The following is a 15,583-nucleotide window of genomic DNA, read 5'->3' on the forward strand; positions in this document are numbered from 1 at the left end:
TAACCCTAACCCTAACCCTAGCCCTAACTTCTTATATTCTCATCTCCACCACCATCCCTCTTCCACCACCACCACCAACTCAATGCCCTTCTTCTCCTTCTCCCATTCTTAACCTCGACCCCCTCCTACTCCAATCACTGCGGTACCCCAACACGATCCCAACTCCGACCTTTGCTTCTCCCTCGACGATTACTGTGACTTCGGCCCCAATTTCTTCTACCCTAATGGTGCCAAACTTCAAGTTCTAGCCCCCTAATCTTCCAAGCACTGTTTTTGTTTTATAGGGTTTCTGAACTTGATTTTCGATTTCTCTGTTTTACAGGCCAAATCAACCCAAGAACAAATCGGACCTCTCTTCGATTACCACCGTGTTCAACCCTTCGATGTTGTCTGCGTCGACGGTTTGTCCTCTCTCTCTCTCTCTATATATATATATATATATGTGTCTCAGACATTTCTTTTGTCTCAATTCATGTTCTGCTCAACGTTCTTCAAAATTTTTTTTAGGACCCTTAATATAAATCAAATCACTCCTTACAAGTGCATTATTTGGTTTATGTTGCATCTGGTATTTTTCCTCATTTTATCTTCAATTGGTGCCACTTCTAACTTCATGCATTTGTTTCATATTTGTGTGTTCTATTTGTGTTATTCTCTGAGGTTATTTCTTTTCATCTATTTTTGAATTGGCTATTGTTAACTCTTTTGAACAATTTTTTTTTGATCTTGTTACTTGGTACTTCTTGTTATTTCTCTTAGTCTTAGAAGAAAAAGTACTATGAGATTTCAGTTCTGATGTGTTTCTTCCACTATGTGAACATGGGTCATCTCAGTCTCTTAAATGTGGAAATGCAGTGGGATACAAGCATTTGGGAGGTTGGGGGGAGAATTTGAAAAATTGAGGGAACTCTCTCTCTCTCTCTCTCTCTCTCTCACAAACACAATTGTGATATAATTTTATCATTAAATCAGTTTTTGATAAAATTCATGCTTAATTGTTTTTAAAGTTGTATTCAGGCATTTATATCAGTTGAAGTTTTAAATTTTTTTATTTTGCATCATTAAAATTTACTACATTGTTGTATCTCATATAGAGATCTATGTTTTGCAACAGGGTACCCCTACAATCTTGATTTCGATAATGGTGCTCTGGGATAGTTACAACATTTCTCTATTAACAATCTTGGTGATCCATTTATAGAGAGCAACTATGGAGTCCATTCCGGGCAGTTTGAAGTGGGTGTATTGGATTGGTTTGCCCACCTATGGGAACTTGAGAGGAACAAACATTGGGGTTACATTACAAATTGTGGAACAGAAGGCAATCTTCATTGTTTATTAGTTGGGTTAGTATCAATAGGCTTCATTTTTGTGACCTTTTATTGTTATGATGTTTTGACCTATCGTGTATCTTGTCAAAGTTTAAGAAGATTGTACTGATTCTGCAGGAGGGAAGTGTTTCCAGATGGCATTCTGTATGGCTCACGTGAATCACATTATTCTGTTTTCAAAGCTGCACGAATGTACAGGATGGAATGTGAAAAGGTCGACAATTTGGTCTCAGGTGAAATTGATTGCAAGGATTTCAAAACCAAACTCCTTTGCCACAAGAGCAAGCCAGTAATTATCAACGTAAACATTGGTACTTCCCTCCCTCCCTCCCTCCCTCTCACCCCCTCTCTCTCTCTCAACGTAAACATTGCAGTTTCATACTTCCTTAACTCGTTGAACAGAGAAGTCTGTTGTTATCTACATGATCATATTTCTATTAATTATTGACAAATAAGATTACACTCAACCATTTTGGCTATCTAAGTGTACAAGCTATGTTGTGATGTCACTAGTTACATATACATATACAAATTTATACAGTCTTTGTTTCTTCCAGTCAAGTGGAAATGAAAGTCTTTTGCTTCACTTGCCTTTATATTGGTCTTTAACAAGAGGGCAGGTACGAATTGTGCCTGCGCTTCGTATCTTAGATTAGCTCTTGTTTTTTATTCCATTTACCTCTCTCTGCAAAGAGAATTTGTTAGTAGTGGGAGTTTAGGATGGTGGAGCACAATTTGAATTTTGTGAAATTACCAGTTTGCCTTCATTTTAGAGAAAGTGTCATGGATTTGTTTTGGAAGAATACAGGGAGCACTAGAACAATAGTCAGACTTAATATAATTGAGTGATGAACAAGAAAGATTAGGCAGTCTGACACAATATTTTCAAATTAAAATAAGCTATAACAAACACCCCCATTAAAAGTAAGAGAAGGCTGGCCAAAATTTGGCAATTTGTCAAATCTTGTGCCATTTTTAGCATAAAAGAAAACCAAAATTTAGCAACTCAAATGGAAATTGTACCGAAGCTCTCTTTTTTGCCCAAGCTGCCATATATATAGTAATGACAAATGCATTGAAGACGCTCATAGCAACATCTGCTGATGAGCAAGTCCAAGAATTGATCGCGATGCAAAATTATTAGGTAGTTATGAAATATCATATGACATTGTTCATACGGTACTTCTAACCAATAAAAAAAATCGCAAAACACACTAGGTAGACATTTCGTCTCCCAATTACTTAACAAAGGCAGGTCCACATTGTCCCACCTGTAAACATATTTGCTGCATCATTAGTTGGGAGCATTATATGAAAAACATCACGTGATACTCCAGGATTACAGACACACGCAAAGATCAAAACATTTCCAAAAGACATTCACATGTTATGGTTCAAAGCCTTCAAGCAAAACTACATTTTATCAGGAAAACAATCAGAAGGTCTTAGATTCGAGTTCACATTCTGATATATGAGTCAGATTTTATGCCGAGTCTCACCATTGGTGGCATTAGGGGATTCCTGTTATTAAAAAAAAATAAATATAAAAACAGAAAATCCTATAAAACGAACCCCGAAACTGCAGTGTCCCTGCAAATGGCATCAAAATATAGCATATACAAAACAAGAGAACAAATCTTTGGACAACACAAATGCCGAAGCAGAAAATTTCATGGACCATGCTAAGTCCATGTCTGCTCATACAATCACCAACAAATTGATCAACATGTCCAGTTCATAGACCTTCCTGTGAATCATAACAAAGGAGATGAACAAAAAGATAACTTACTAAGGCCCCGTTTGTTTTGGGAGATTGAAGCGAGGGGATTGATAGCGAGGGGATTGATAGTGAAGAATTGTTAAATTATTTTTATATAAAATAATAAAACAAATAAAAAAATATAAAAAAATAAACATTATATTTAAAAAAAATTCCCAATATATAAAAAATAAAAAAATTTCTAATCCCCTCACTATTTTTCTAATACCATCTCTACTTCCTCCTTATCAATTCCCCTTCCTCCTCCTTACTAATACCAAGGGATTATTAGTCTCCTCCCTATCTCTCAAAACAAACACCCCATTCTCAATCCCCTCCTCACTATCAAACCCAATCCCCTCCCCATAACCCCAAACAAACGGGGCCTAAGCTTCTTGCTAATGCAATCTTTGTCTCAAAAATGACCATTACACTAATCAACTTCAAAATGGAAGCAACTGATCACTTATATAATCCAAACAAACACCCCATAAAGGACAGAGATGCGGACCAGGAACCATCTAACTAACTGCACCAAAATCAAAAACAAAAAAATAAGTGTCCAGCAATTAGTTCTCCAAGCAAAATAATAATAATAATTCAGGCTACTATTTTAAAATTAATGAAGTGCAGAATGTACGAGTGGTCAAACATGAACATTTTCTCAGGTTAGAAAATATGTCCATAACAACAGAAAGTAACCCTGGAAACAAGATCATGACATTTTATTCTCTCTCTCTCTCTCTCTCTATATATATATATATTGTTAGGCCCCCAAAAAATGCACTGTCAACATTATGAGGGCAACTTGGAACCAATACATGAAGCACCATTGATAAAGATGTAATGTAATTCCTATGCAAATTGTTAGGCTCCAAAAAATACGTCAACAATTAACAGCACTGCACACATGATGGGGCATCAATCAGCTTGATTTAATGATTTTAGTATTTAACTCCTATCAGTTCCCTCTGATCGTGGAACATAGAAAGCTTTTAAAAATTTAAAAAGTTAGTTTAGTTCGTCACCATTAGCAATAAATTATCGTCACTACCATTATTTTTGTCCTGATAATAAAGTCAGAACAAATTACAGGGAAATATTAGAAATAGATGATTAAAGGACAAAACTCTCTCTTTTAGTGTACATTGTAAGTTTAAAAAAAAAAAAAGATAAAATTTTATTCAGAAAGAGACCATAAAAGCGGCTCAAACCAGTACACTAGACATATACAGAAAACAAAACAGGACATATTAAATTGTATTGAACAGGACATATTAGAGCCCTATTCTTCTTCTCCAACAGAAACTATCCGTAAGTCAAGGTCTTCTGATCAAAGTAGAAGGATGAATTGTCCACTTGCCTAAATAGGCAGTGAATTTGAGCCAAATCAAAGGCAGGAATTACCCAGAAGAGAAGAAAACAGGGAATTGGTAAGAAAGGCATATAAAAGGGATAGTCCCAGTGCACAAGGCTCCTGCTATCCTGGGGTGTGAAGAGAATTAGATGTACACAGTCTTAACCCTCCATGTAGTGAGACTGTTTATGTGGTTTGAACCATGATGCCTATGTTGCAATGGTAAGAAAAGGCATAGCTGTGTGTAAATCAAGAGAAAAAAAAAAAAGGAAAATGCAAAACCCTAGGCAGTAGACTGGTGAAGCAAACTTCTGTAGCCAACTATGAACGGTTGGGATGAGATGTATGTATGATTAGGCACACAAATTGAGAATAAAAGGACATGACAAAAAACTGTAGATGGATAGGATCTTTGATTGTTGAAGAAGAGAGGATACATATACTCCACCAAAAGCACCACATTTTACCCAGCAACACCAACACCAACGCCACCACACCCATGCACAAAGTAGAACTATTTAATGCACCAAGTGATTGTACTCTGCCATGTCAACAGCCACTATTGCTCTCTAGCAATAGGGCTGTCCAGAAAAGAGGAGGAAAAAAAGAAAAAAGGACAGATATTCAAGGAAAGAAAGGAACTGTTGGCAGCTAGTATCCTTTGTCCTTCAAAAGAGGGAAGACATACCAACTATATAAAACTGCCACTTCTTTTCCACCAGCAAGAAGTCCATGCATCTCCGTACAAATCTTCATTAACTCTTCCCTGCTGATTCCCATTACACCAAAGCTGCTGACACCCCGTTCACTTCTAGCAACCTCCATTAAAATGTCACAACCACCACGGCACACCACCACAAATGACCACCTCCACACAACAATCCCATTTGAAAATCTTGTAAAATTTATCATACTTTTCCTTCCACAGCCTAGAGACATGATACTATGATAGTGTTATTTATATGCCTAGTATGGACCAATACTCAAAAATATAAAAACAAAAACAATAGGGTAAAGCAATGTACGAAGCTCCCACTAAAGCAGCTGGGTATGATGAGGGCAATACATACACAACCTTATCCCTATTTCTACAGTGGTAGTTTTCGTCAATCAAATTCGCACCATCAAGAACCACTGGGCAAAGCAGAACCTTTAATACTAAAAAATATAAGATTAATAAAATTTCATTTGCAATCATGCAATATTCGCAACAGTACAAATCCTTGATTGACCCTATAAAATTGTTTCTTAAGGTCAGGATTTACCCTTTGACCTAGAACTAAGAGTATCACAATGCAAGTGTCAATGTAGTTGCATTATTAGTTCTCTGCTCTAATGAATTTAGATAATGAAAGGATGGAAAAAACTTGGGTGTTAATTTGGAGACATGAACACATGAATAGAGGCAACATAATTAAATAGGAGTTAAGGTGAAGCATTCACTTGTAAAAGAAGAGTTTGTCTCAATTTCTAACTTTGTAGCAGATATATTCATGTTTGGAATATTGCTTACTTCTGTTAAAACAGAGGGTAATTGCAGCATCTTTGAGAGATAAAAATAACAACAATAGAAGAGCTCAGTAAGTTGGCTTTTCTTTCTGTGGAATATGTATACCAATTGAAATTTGGGTGCTGGATAGATGTTGTGAAATGTCCATCTAGATAAGGTATGAACTTAGTGCTAAACAAAATTACTTAAACATATTTTATATAGGTAGAATGATATCTACTACCGATTACGGTGTAGTAGTAAAATATATTCTGTTTTGATTCCAAGTTCTAATAAATTTTTGTTCCAATTTTTCTATAATAGTACAATTATGGTGGAATCCAAGCTAGAATCAATAGTGAAACATTAGAAGGTATTTCTGAACCAGAAAATGGAATTGTGCATGATGAATCTCAAGTGGATATTGTTTCAAGCTGGAATATTGCTGAAAACTTACCCAAGGCAACTCAGGTAGTCACCCAACTATTGTTTTTCTATGTTACTAGTACTTTTAAGATATAAGTGATATTGAAACGTTACTTTATGCAATTTAATATGACATAGTTAAATTGAATCATTTAGTCACAAGCTTCATCAGCTACAATGTATTATTTTATATGATCTTCTTTCTTCATATTCTGACTGATATCACTGTCTTTTGGGCTGTTATATAGGATCACTTCATTTTGATTGTCTCTCATTTACATAAATACCTAACCCTATTGGGTTATCATATATATAGAAAATAAGAATTCATTCATTGTTATGTCTAATTATATTTGGTTGTTGACTTTATAAATCAAACTTTTATTTGCACATGTAATTAAGTACTTAATTAACTTCGTTTATACAGGTGGGTTACCAACTTTGGTTGACATGCCTCTTAACAGTTTTCCATCTACAGTTTCTGAAGAAACTTTTGAACTCAAGGTATGGATGGTTAGCAACATTAATTTTTCATTTTTTTTCCATGGAGGCTCTGCTTAAAGTAAAAGTCTGTTTATATCTTTCTGTTTAGAAATTCAATTTTCTTCTTTAAAATCATCATAGTAAGCTTGCAATAATAATCCTATCTCAACTCATTTACGGTGTGCTTGGTTGGGGGATTTAGGAAGGGATTTGGAAATAAAAAAGAAAAAGGTGTGTATGTGAAATGTAGGTATATTTTATTCACATTTACCCTAACTTTTTTCTTTCCCTTATCAAATCATTTTCCAAATTCCCCAACCAAACACAGCATTAAAGAGAAGTTTTCTTAAATTATATTTTTGTTTTTAATGTTGTTGTGAATTTGTCACATGGTTGGTGATTTTCTTTTTATCTTATTTTTTCAATTTTTTGGTGTTTTCCTCTTGGCTCATTGTGAACTCCTCTCTAAATTGTCAAAATTGCCTGAAATCTACTTTATTGTTTAAAATTGTCATAAATCGATTTTGCCATTCTAAAATCTCTTTTGCTAGGTCATAAGTGGACTTGAGGCCGGGACCTAATTCATAAATCTCTTTTGTTTTGATAAATGCAGGTTTGAAGCAATGTGGAAAGAGTTGCAAGCTTAGATGGACACCCTCGTCCTTGTGATAGGAGCAAGTGGGTTTGCTGCAGCTTCAACTGCTATAGGAATTGTTGCTGGTAGTTTTAAATAATCTCTTAATAGTTTTGGATATGTTTAGAAACTTAGATATGCATAGTTTTGGATGGTTTAAACTTTTTGGACAGTTTAGAACTTAAGGATATAGTTTTCGAATGTTTGGAATGTATAGACAATTGTTGAATATTTATAATTTATGGATATAGTTTCTTTTTGATGTTTCAAATAATATTTTGGTAGTTGATTTATGTTTTATAATGCTTGTTTGTAATATTTGTTAGATTGTACAAAATTGGTCAAATAGAACCTGCTGAATTTAAATTTAAAAAAAAAAAAATTGCATATTCTACGGCAGACATAATTAGTCATATTACATATTTTACGGCACACAATTAGCGTCATTATTTGTCTCAGCAATTAACAGCGTATGAAAGTAGTCGTAGAAAAAGTAACAACGGCGTACAAAATCTGTCGTTAAATAGTTTTTAACAGCATACGGAACATATAGTTAAAAATGAATGACTTTCCATGACTGGTCATAATATGACACGCGCTGTACGTCGTAGAAGGGTTTCACGCCATTAAAACCATTTTTAGTTGTAGTTTGCTGAGTTTGATTAATATGTTTTCAGATGTGCTTGATGTGTTTGACGTGATAGTAGACGATGACAGAGCAGAAGCATTCTACCTATTTGACCCTTTACAATCCTTTGATTTTGTGTTTAATCTACATTTGATGAAATCTTATTGGGAATTACAAATGATTTGTCACAAGCATTACAAAGAAAAGACCAAGATATTGTGAATGCGATAGGATTAGTTGAAGTATGCAAGCAACAACTCCAAATGATGAGGGATATTGGGTGGAGTTCTTTGATGGATGAAGTTTCCTCTTTTTTTGGCAAACATTGTATTGATGTTCCTAATATGGATGACTTGTACGTACCTCGAGGGAGATCAAGGTGTATAGATCAAGAAATGACAAACTCTTATCACTACTTCGTCAAGTTGTTTGATGTTGTCATTGATATGCAACTCCAAGAGTTGAATAATCATTTTAATGAGGTGAACATTGAGTTGCTTCTTTGTGTTGCATTCCTAAATGCATCCGATTCATTTGTTGCTTTTGATATGACAAAATTGATCCGTTTTGCCCAATTATCTAAAAGACTTTTCAGCTATTGAGCTTACGACACTTCCTATTCAAGATGAGAATTTGATCATTGATATGCGGTCTAGTGTTGAGTTTTCAAATTTAAAAGGAATCAATGACCTTGCTCGGAAGATGGTTGAGACTAGAAAAGAGAGAATTTATTTCTTGGTTTTCAAACTGTTGACTTTGGCATTGATTTTACCTGTTGCGACTGCCACAATAAAGAGGGCATTTTCTGCGCCAAAGATTGTAAAGAACAGGCTTCGCAATGAAAATGGTAATCAGTTGATGAATGATAGCCTGGTTGTGTATATTGAGGGAGAGATTTGTAGTAGCATTCCAAATGAGGCTATCATGCATCGTTTCCAAAATGTGGAAAGTCTTTGAGGTTATTTGTAATCAAACCCCGTATCTTATCAATGAATATCTAAGATTTTGCTTTGTTCTTAGTTCAAAATTTTTGCTTCTTTCGATTGTCAAATAGGAAAAATTTCATGAATGAATTCTAGGCAAGTTCTTACAACTACAACAAAATTGAGTTTTTACGGCTTCACATTAATGACATACAGTAAATGCAAGCCGTGGTTTCTCACTTTTACGACTTGCTTTTTTTGCATGTCGAAAATAATTTCCCAACCACGATGTGTCTATTGCGTAGGTCGTGAATGCTAATAATAATGATTTTTTTACGGTTTGCAATATTAGCCGTAAATAATAAAACTTTCTATGACATGTATTTGGCATGCCGTTAATACATCAACTACACACGACACGTATACACCAGCCATTAAAAATATTGAACATTTCACGGCGCACAAAAAGTCGGCCGTTAAAAATATTACACTTTTTACGGCGCACAAAAAGTCAGCCGTTAAAAAGTACACTTTTCACGACGCACATATGCTAGCCGTTAAAAATATTTTACTTTTCACGACACGCAATTTCTGTCGTGAATACTATGATCAAAATAAAAATAGGCGCCAAAATAAAAATTTTAAGCGCCAAACACCAAAAAGAAATTAAAAATTAAAAAATAAAAATAAAAATAAGAAACCCTAACTCTTCAACCCCAAAACCAGAAACCCTAACCTCCTACTCATCATTGTCAAAAACCCCAACTCTTCCAACCCATACACGGTTTACACTTCCTCTCTCTCTCTTTCTCTCTCTCTCCTTTCTGCCTCTGACGCCACCGCCATTGCCCCTGTGACTGCCAGGCCGCCGCCATCACCTCCGTTACCTCTCTCTCTCTCTCTCTCTCTCTTCTCGGCCTGTTGCTTCAGAACATCGATTTGCTTTTGGTGACTTCTCTCTCCTCATCTTCTCTTTTCCTCGCCAGATCGACAACGATCTCCCCGCCCTTTACTCCTCTTCCATGGCCGCCGTCGTCTTCACTCTCACATCTACCACCACCACCACCACCACCACCACCACCGTCTTCACTATCTTCGTGCCATTTTCAGACGACGACGATATGAGATATGAAGGCTTCAAATCTGCTGGATTTACGGTAGATCTGAGATGTGAGGGCTCTTCCTCTGCTGCTACAACCACCGAGATGAACGATGGAGGCCAAATCTGTGTTCGATTTTTGTTGGTTCATGATCTATGTTCAAAGTTATATATATATATATATATATGTGTGTGTGTGTGTGTGTGTGTAAAGCTTCAGTGATTTCTATATGTGTGTGTGTAATTGGGTATCTGATTGTTTGAATTCCAAACCCTATTGGCAAAAATGGAAATTCAAAGTCTATATATGTGTGTAATTGGGTATCTGATTGGTGTTTGATTTGGTTGTTGGAAACCTAGTGGAAACGCTTTTGGTTACGTTTATCCAACTGTTGATTACCAGGTACATACCCCAAAACCCTAATTGGTGTGTTCAATTTCATGTGCATGTATGGTGCTTGGTTGCTGTAGACAATGTGTTTGACAAAAGTCCCAAGTGAGGTGAGCTTCCTCTTGCTTTGATTCTCTTTTCTGACTAACCAAACAGAGTGTTTTGTATGTTACAATTTTTAGCCTAATTTGTACTCTCTTTTTTTTAGTCTATTAAAAATGGTTGAGAGGAAAAGTGAAAGCTGTTCCTTTTGGGGATAGTTTGGTGACACCAAGGCAGAAATCCCCCCTGAGAAGACAATCACTTTGTCATCCTTGTTGCTCCAAGATTGGTAAGTTTATTCAATCTGCGTTATTTGTTTCATATTTCGTACCTTATGTTCATCTTATTTGTTTCTTTATTTAACCCTTCCCCATTTACATTTCTAGGCCCATAGAGGTGGTGTTGATGAGCCATTTGCATGGGAAAACACAGAGTATTTAAGGAAACTGTGTATGGGAAAGGTGCTCATTTAAATGCTTTAGCTATAGCTATGATTGCAATCTATCATTTTCCTAATGAATGAGTAGGATATTTTTAGATTTGAACCAATCTGCTTTTGAATTTGGCTCTGTTTTCCTTGGTGATAAGAATGTTGCATTGATGGTTGTTTCTGATGGCTGGGTAAAGGTATATTACTCTTGATTTGTGCATACATTTTTTATTTTAATATCGAATTTTGGTTGTCTATGGGTGGGCAATTGCTGAATCTGCTGGGTGTAGATTAGGGAGCAGGGTCAACAGAAAGGAGATGCTAGTCCTTTCTTAGCAGAACTGTTACGTCTTGAAGAGCAAGCCAAGCAACCAGGGCTAGGACGTTGGACCAGGGTTAGTCTAAGTTCTTTAGTTCCGTTTTCTCTCCATACTTTTCCTATTTTTCTAGTATAGTGGAGCAGCTATAGTATAAGTTCTGTACCTTCCCCTCCTTTTTTGTCCATGCCATAATAGCAACATAGTGCACTTGCACTATGAAAACCCATTCTTGACTTGCGTTAAAAAATTTATAGTAGTGTTTTTGTTTTCAAAAGAATGAGTGCTATGCTGACAGGCTTGCCAACTGTTACTGGTTAAAAACAACCCTATATAATTTTCCTTTCAATTCTTTAACAAGTGAAGGTATGGAGCAGTCATCTACAATAGTGAACATTAAGGAAGCATGTCTACTGTTTTGACAGGCTAATAGTTCCGGTCTTAGATGTTACCAGATTTGTTGATTGCTATGGATAACTTCATTTATTTAGGCGTGTAAGTCGTGTCTATATAATTGGTCACTATAAGGTGGATTTTGAGCAACAGATTTTTTCTTAATAAAATCACTGAATTATTATAGTAATCCATGAGGAGTTAAACTTTGGTCCTTTTGCTTTGAAAAGACCGCACCTGGCCACAGATTGCAAGTCATTTGCTTTAGGGGTGCTGTTTTCAAGTTTTAATAAATGCTTTACTAGTGATGAAGAGATTAAATGAGGAACATTTTCAATAGAAAATTGACAGTAATTGATTGAGAGAGAGCATCATATATTATTGGAAAGAGATTATTAATGATTTTAATACTACCTTCTCCCTTTTATTTTGTTGGGAGGAGTGTATGCTTCTCCCTTTCGTTGGCTATTGTTTAATAATTATTATTATTATTTTAAGTCTGTGAAACTGCTGGAAATTTGTGTTAATGTATATAATAAGATAGTGGCATGTATATAATATGATAGTGGTGTTGGTGGCAGATAGTGGCATGTATAGAATATGATAGTGGTGTTGGTGGCAGATAGTGGCATGTATATAATATGATAGTGGTAGATAGTGGTAATATATAATATGTAAGTGGCATATAATGGGTTATAATGATGTTTGTAATATCTCCTATATAAGGAGTGTCATTTGGTCTTGTAAGATAAGAAGTTTTGAATATAACAGAAATATATTCCTTCTTCCTCATATTTTCGGAGTTCTTCTTCCTCATATTTTCTAAGTTGGTATCAGAGCAACAAAAAACACAGCAGCCCTAAAACCGTCATAGCCATGTCGGAAGTCACGTCCGAAACCACTTCAACCCCTGCCGCTGCCATTCCGGTGAAAACGTCCAACTCTCACTTTGTCCAAATCACCACCATCCGCCTAAATGGTGATAATTTTCTCCGCTGGTCACAATCTGTCCGGATGTATATCCGTGGGCAAGGAAAGATCGGTTACATCACTGGTGACAAGAAGGCTCCTGCTGTTAATGATCCGCTGTTCGACAGTTGGGACGCTGAAAACTCCATGGTTATGACATGGTTGGTCAATTCCATGGAGGAGGATATAAGCTCTAATTACATGTGCTATACTACTGCACAAGAATTGTGGGATAATGTTAGTCAGATGTATTCTGACCTAGGAAATCAATCTCAAGTTTTCGAATTAACTTTGAAGTTGGGAGAGATTCGTCAAGGAGATGATTCCGTCACCAAATATTTCAATTCGTTGAAAAGGTTGTGGCAGGATCTTGACATCTTCAACACATACGAATGGAAATCGGTTGACGACTGCAACCACCACCAGAAAACTGTGGAAGACAGCCGTATTTACAAGTTTCTTGCCGGCCTCAACATTGAGTTCGATGAAGTGCGAGGAAGAATTATTGGCAGACCTCCTCTCCCATCCATTGGCGAAGTATTTGCCGAAGTCAGAAGGGAAGAGAGCTGAAGGAGCGTCATGCTTAAGAAAAAAGGTACTGGTGAATCAATTGAAATTTCTGCTTTAATTAGCGATGCTGCGGCCAACAAGGCTGCAAATTACCAGCGCAGGTTTGATGATAAGCCACGGGTCTGGTGTGATTTTTGCAACAAGCCTCTCCATACACGCGAAACGTGTTGGAAGATCCATGGCAAACCTGTCAACTGGAAAAGCAGCAAACAAGGAGAGAATAATCGTGGCTTTCCTACCGCTAATGAAGCCGATTCAGGTCCTTTCAACAAAGAGCAGATTGATCAACTCTTAAAGCTGATAAAATCCAACTCCTCATCCGGTACTCCTAGTGTTTTGTTGGCACAAACAGGTAGAAATCCTAAAGCCTTCTCTTGCCTAAACTTCTCTCCGTGGATCATAGATTCCGGTGCCTCCGATCACATGACTAGTTTTTCCCATTTATTTAGTACCTATTTCCCTTGTTCTGGTCATGACAAAATCAGAATAGCCGATGGTAGTTTTTCACCTATTGCAGGAAAAGGATTTATTAAACTAACTGAGAAAATTAATCTCAATGCTGTTCTTCACGTCCCCAACTTAGCCTGTAACCTTTTGTCTGTCAGTAAACTATCTAAGGATTCTAATTGTCGTGTTACATTTTTTGAATCCCATTGTGAATTTCAAGACCAGAACTCGGGGATGATGATTGGGCGTGCTAGGATGCTTGAAGGTCTTTACTACTTTGATGAAGTACCTGTTAGTAATAAAAAAGCTCAGAGCTTTAATAGTACTAGTTCAATCTCTGTTCGAGAAAAAATAATGCTATGGCACTATAGGCTAGGACATCCTAGTTTTCTTTATCTGAAACATTTATTTCCAGAATTATTTAAAGGGATTGATTGTTCTTCTTTTCATTGTGAAAGTTGCATTTTTGCAAAATTTCATCGCTCTACTTATTTGCCAAAACCTTACCAGGCTTCCAAACCTTTTTATTTGATTCATAGTGATGTTTGGGGCCCTTCTAAAATCACTACTCTTTCTGGTAAAAGATGGTTTGTTACATTTATTGATGACCATACCCGCTTATGTTGGATTTATTTGATGAATAAAAAATCTGATGTGAAAAATTTATTCACAAATTTTTACAATATGATTGAAAACCAATTTCAAGCCAAAATTGGTATTTTACATTCTGATAATGGAACAGAATATTTCAATGAGCAGTTGGGTGAGTTTTTGGAAAAAAAGGGGATTTTTCATCAATCTACATGTCGGGATACCCCTCAACAAAATGGCATTGCAGAACGAAAAAATAAACATCTACTTGAAGTAGCACGTGCTATAATGTTTTACATGCATGTTCCTAAATATTTATGGGGTGAAGCAATTTTAACAGCCTCTTATTTGATAAACAGGATGCCTACAAAGATGTTAACATACAAAACACCTTTTGATTGTCTCAAAACTTTTTTTCCTGACACGAGGTTGTTTTCTGATTTACCCGCCAAAGTTTTTGGATGTACTGCCTATGTTCATGTTCCCAGTCAATTTCGTTCAAAACTTGACCCCCGTGCTATAAAATGTGTTTTTTTGGGTTATTCCTCAAACAAAAAGGGGTATAAGTGTTTCGATCCTCAAACCAAGAAATTTCATGTGAGTATGGATGTGTCATTTGTGGAAACAAAATCCTATTTCCCTAACACTTCTCTTCAGGGGGAGACAAGTGGAGTAGAAGACCGTTTTTGGGATATTTCTATCCCGCTCCCCAATGTCATTTATCCTACACAAAAATCACATCTGTCTGATAATGATCACTTAGGAGAACCAAGTTCTATGGTGCTTAGTCAAGAAGATTCTTGTTTAGGGGGAGAAATACTATAAAATGATCTAAATCCTGAGCTTCAGGTTTATACTAGGAAGCGATTTCATCTGAGGAGTAATGACCCGAATGTCCATCCTAATGACCCGAATGTCCACCCGAGTTCTGGCATCGAAATTTTAGGTAATCCTATTCCTTCTATTTCCGACCTTGATGTTCCTATAGCAATTAGGAAAGGTGTCCGAAATTGCATTAAACATCCTATTGCAAATTACCTCTCCTATCAAAGACTGTCTAAAAACCATAGAGCTTTCACATCTAGGATTTCACACTTGTTTGTTCCAAGGAATATACAGGAAGCATTGGATGATCTGAATTGGAAATTAGCAGTCATGGAGGAGATGAATGCTTTAAGGAGAAGTGGTACTTGGGAGATAGTTGATCTACCCAAAGACAAGAAAACAGTTGGGTGTAAATGGGTGTTTACGATAAAATGTAACGCAGATGGAAGCGTTGAGAGATACAAGGCAAGACTGGTGAC

General features: G+C 36.3%; 1 protein-coding gene across 1 annotated transcript; it reads left to right on the plus strand.

Moving 5' to 3' along the window:
- The first annotated feature begins 8,373 nt into the window (after positions 1–8,373).
- Positions 8,374–9,064, plus strand: LOC145793251 (uncharacterized). Its single transcript, XM_082876028.1, has 2 exons — positions 8,374–8,611; positions 8,703–9,064. The coding sequence occupies exons 1-2, from the start codon at positions 8,374–8,376 to the stop codon at positions 9,062–9,064; spliced, it is 600 nt and encodes a 199-aa protein (XP_082732154.1).
- The last annotated feature ends 6,519 nt before the right edge of the window (positions 9,065–15,583 follow it).

The sequence above is a fragment of the Camellia sinensis genome, chromosome 6 (assembly GCF_055761805.1).
Source record: "Camellia sinensis isolate YWXY chromosome 6, ASM5576180v1, whole genome shotgun sequence".
NCBI lineage: Eukaryota > Viridiplantae > Streptophyta > Magnoliopsida > Ericales > Theaceae > Camellia > Camellia sinensis.

Bases quoted from the DNA above. Each gene is read 5' to 3' on its own strand.
- LOC145793251 (XM_082876028.1), top strand. From the start codon at position 8,374: ATGAGGGATATTGGGTGGAGTTCTTTGATGGATGAAGTTTCCTCTTTT. The intron at 8,612-8,702 runs GTGTTGCATTCC...AAGACTTTTCAG, and splicing joins GAACATTGAGTTGCTTCTTT to CTATTGAGCTTACGACACTT.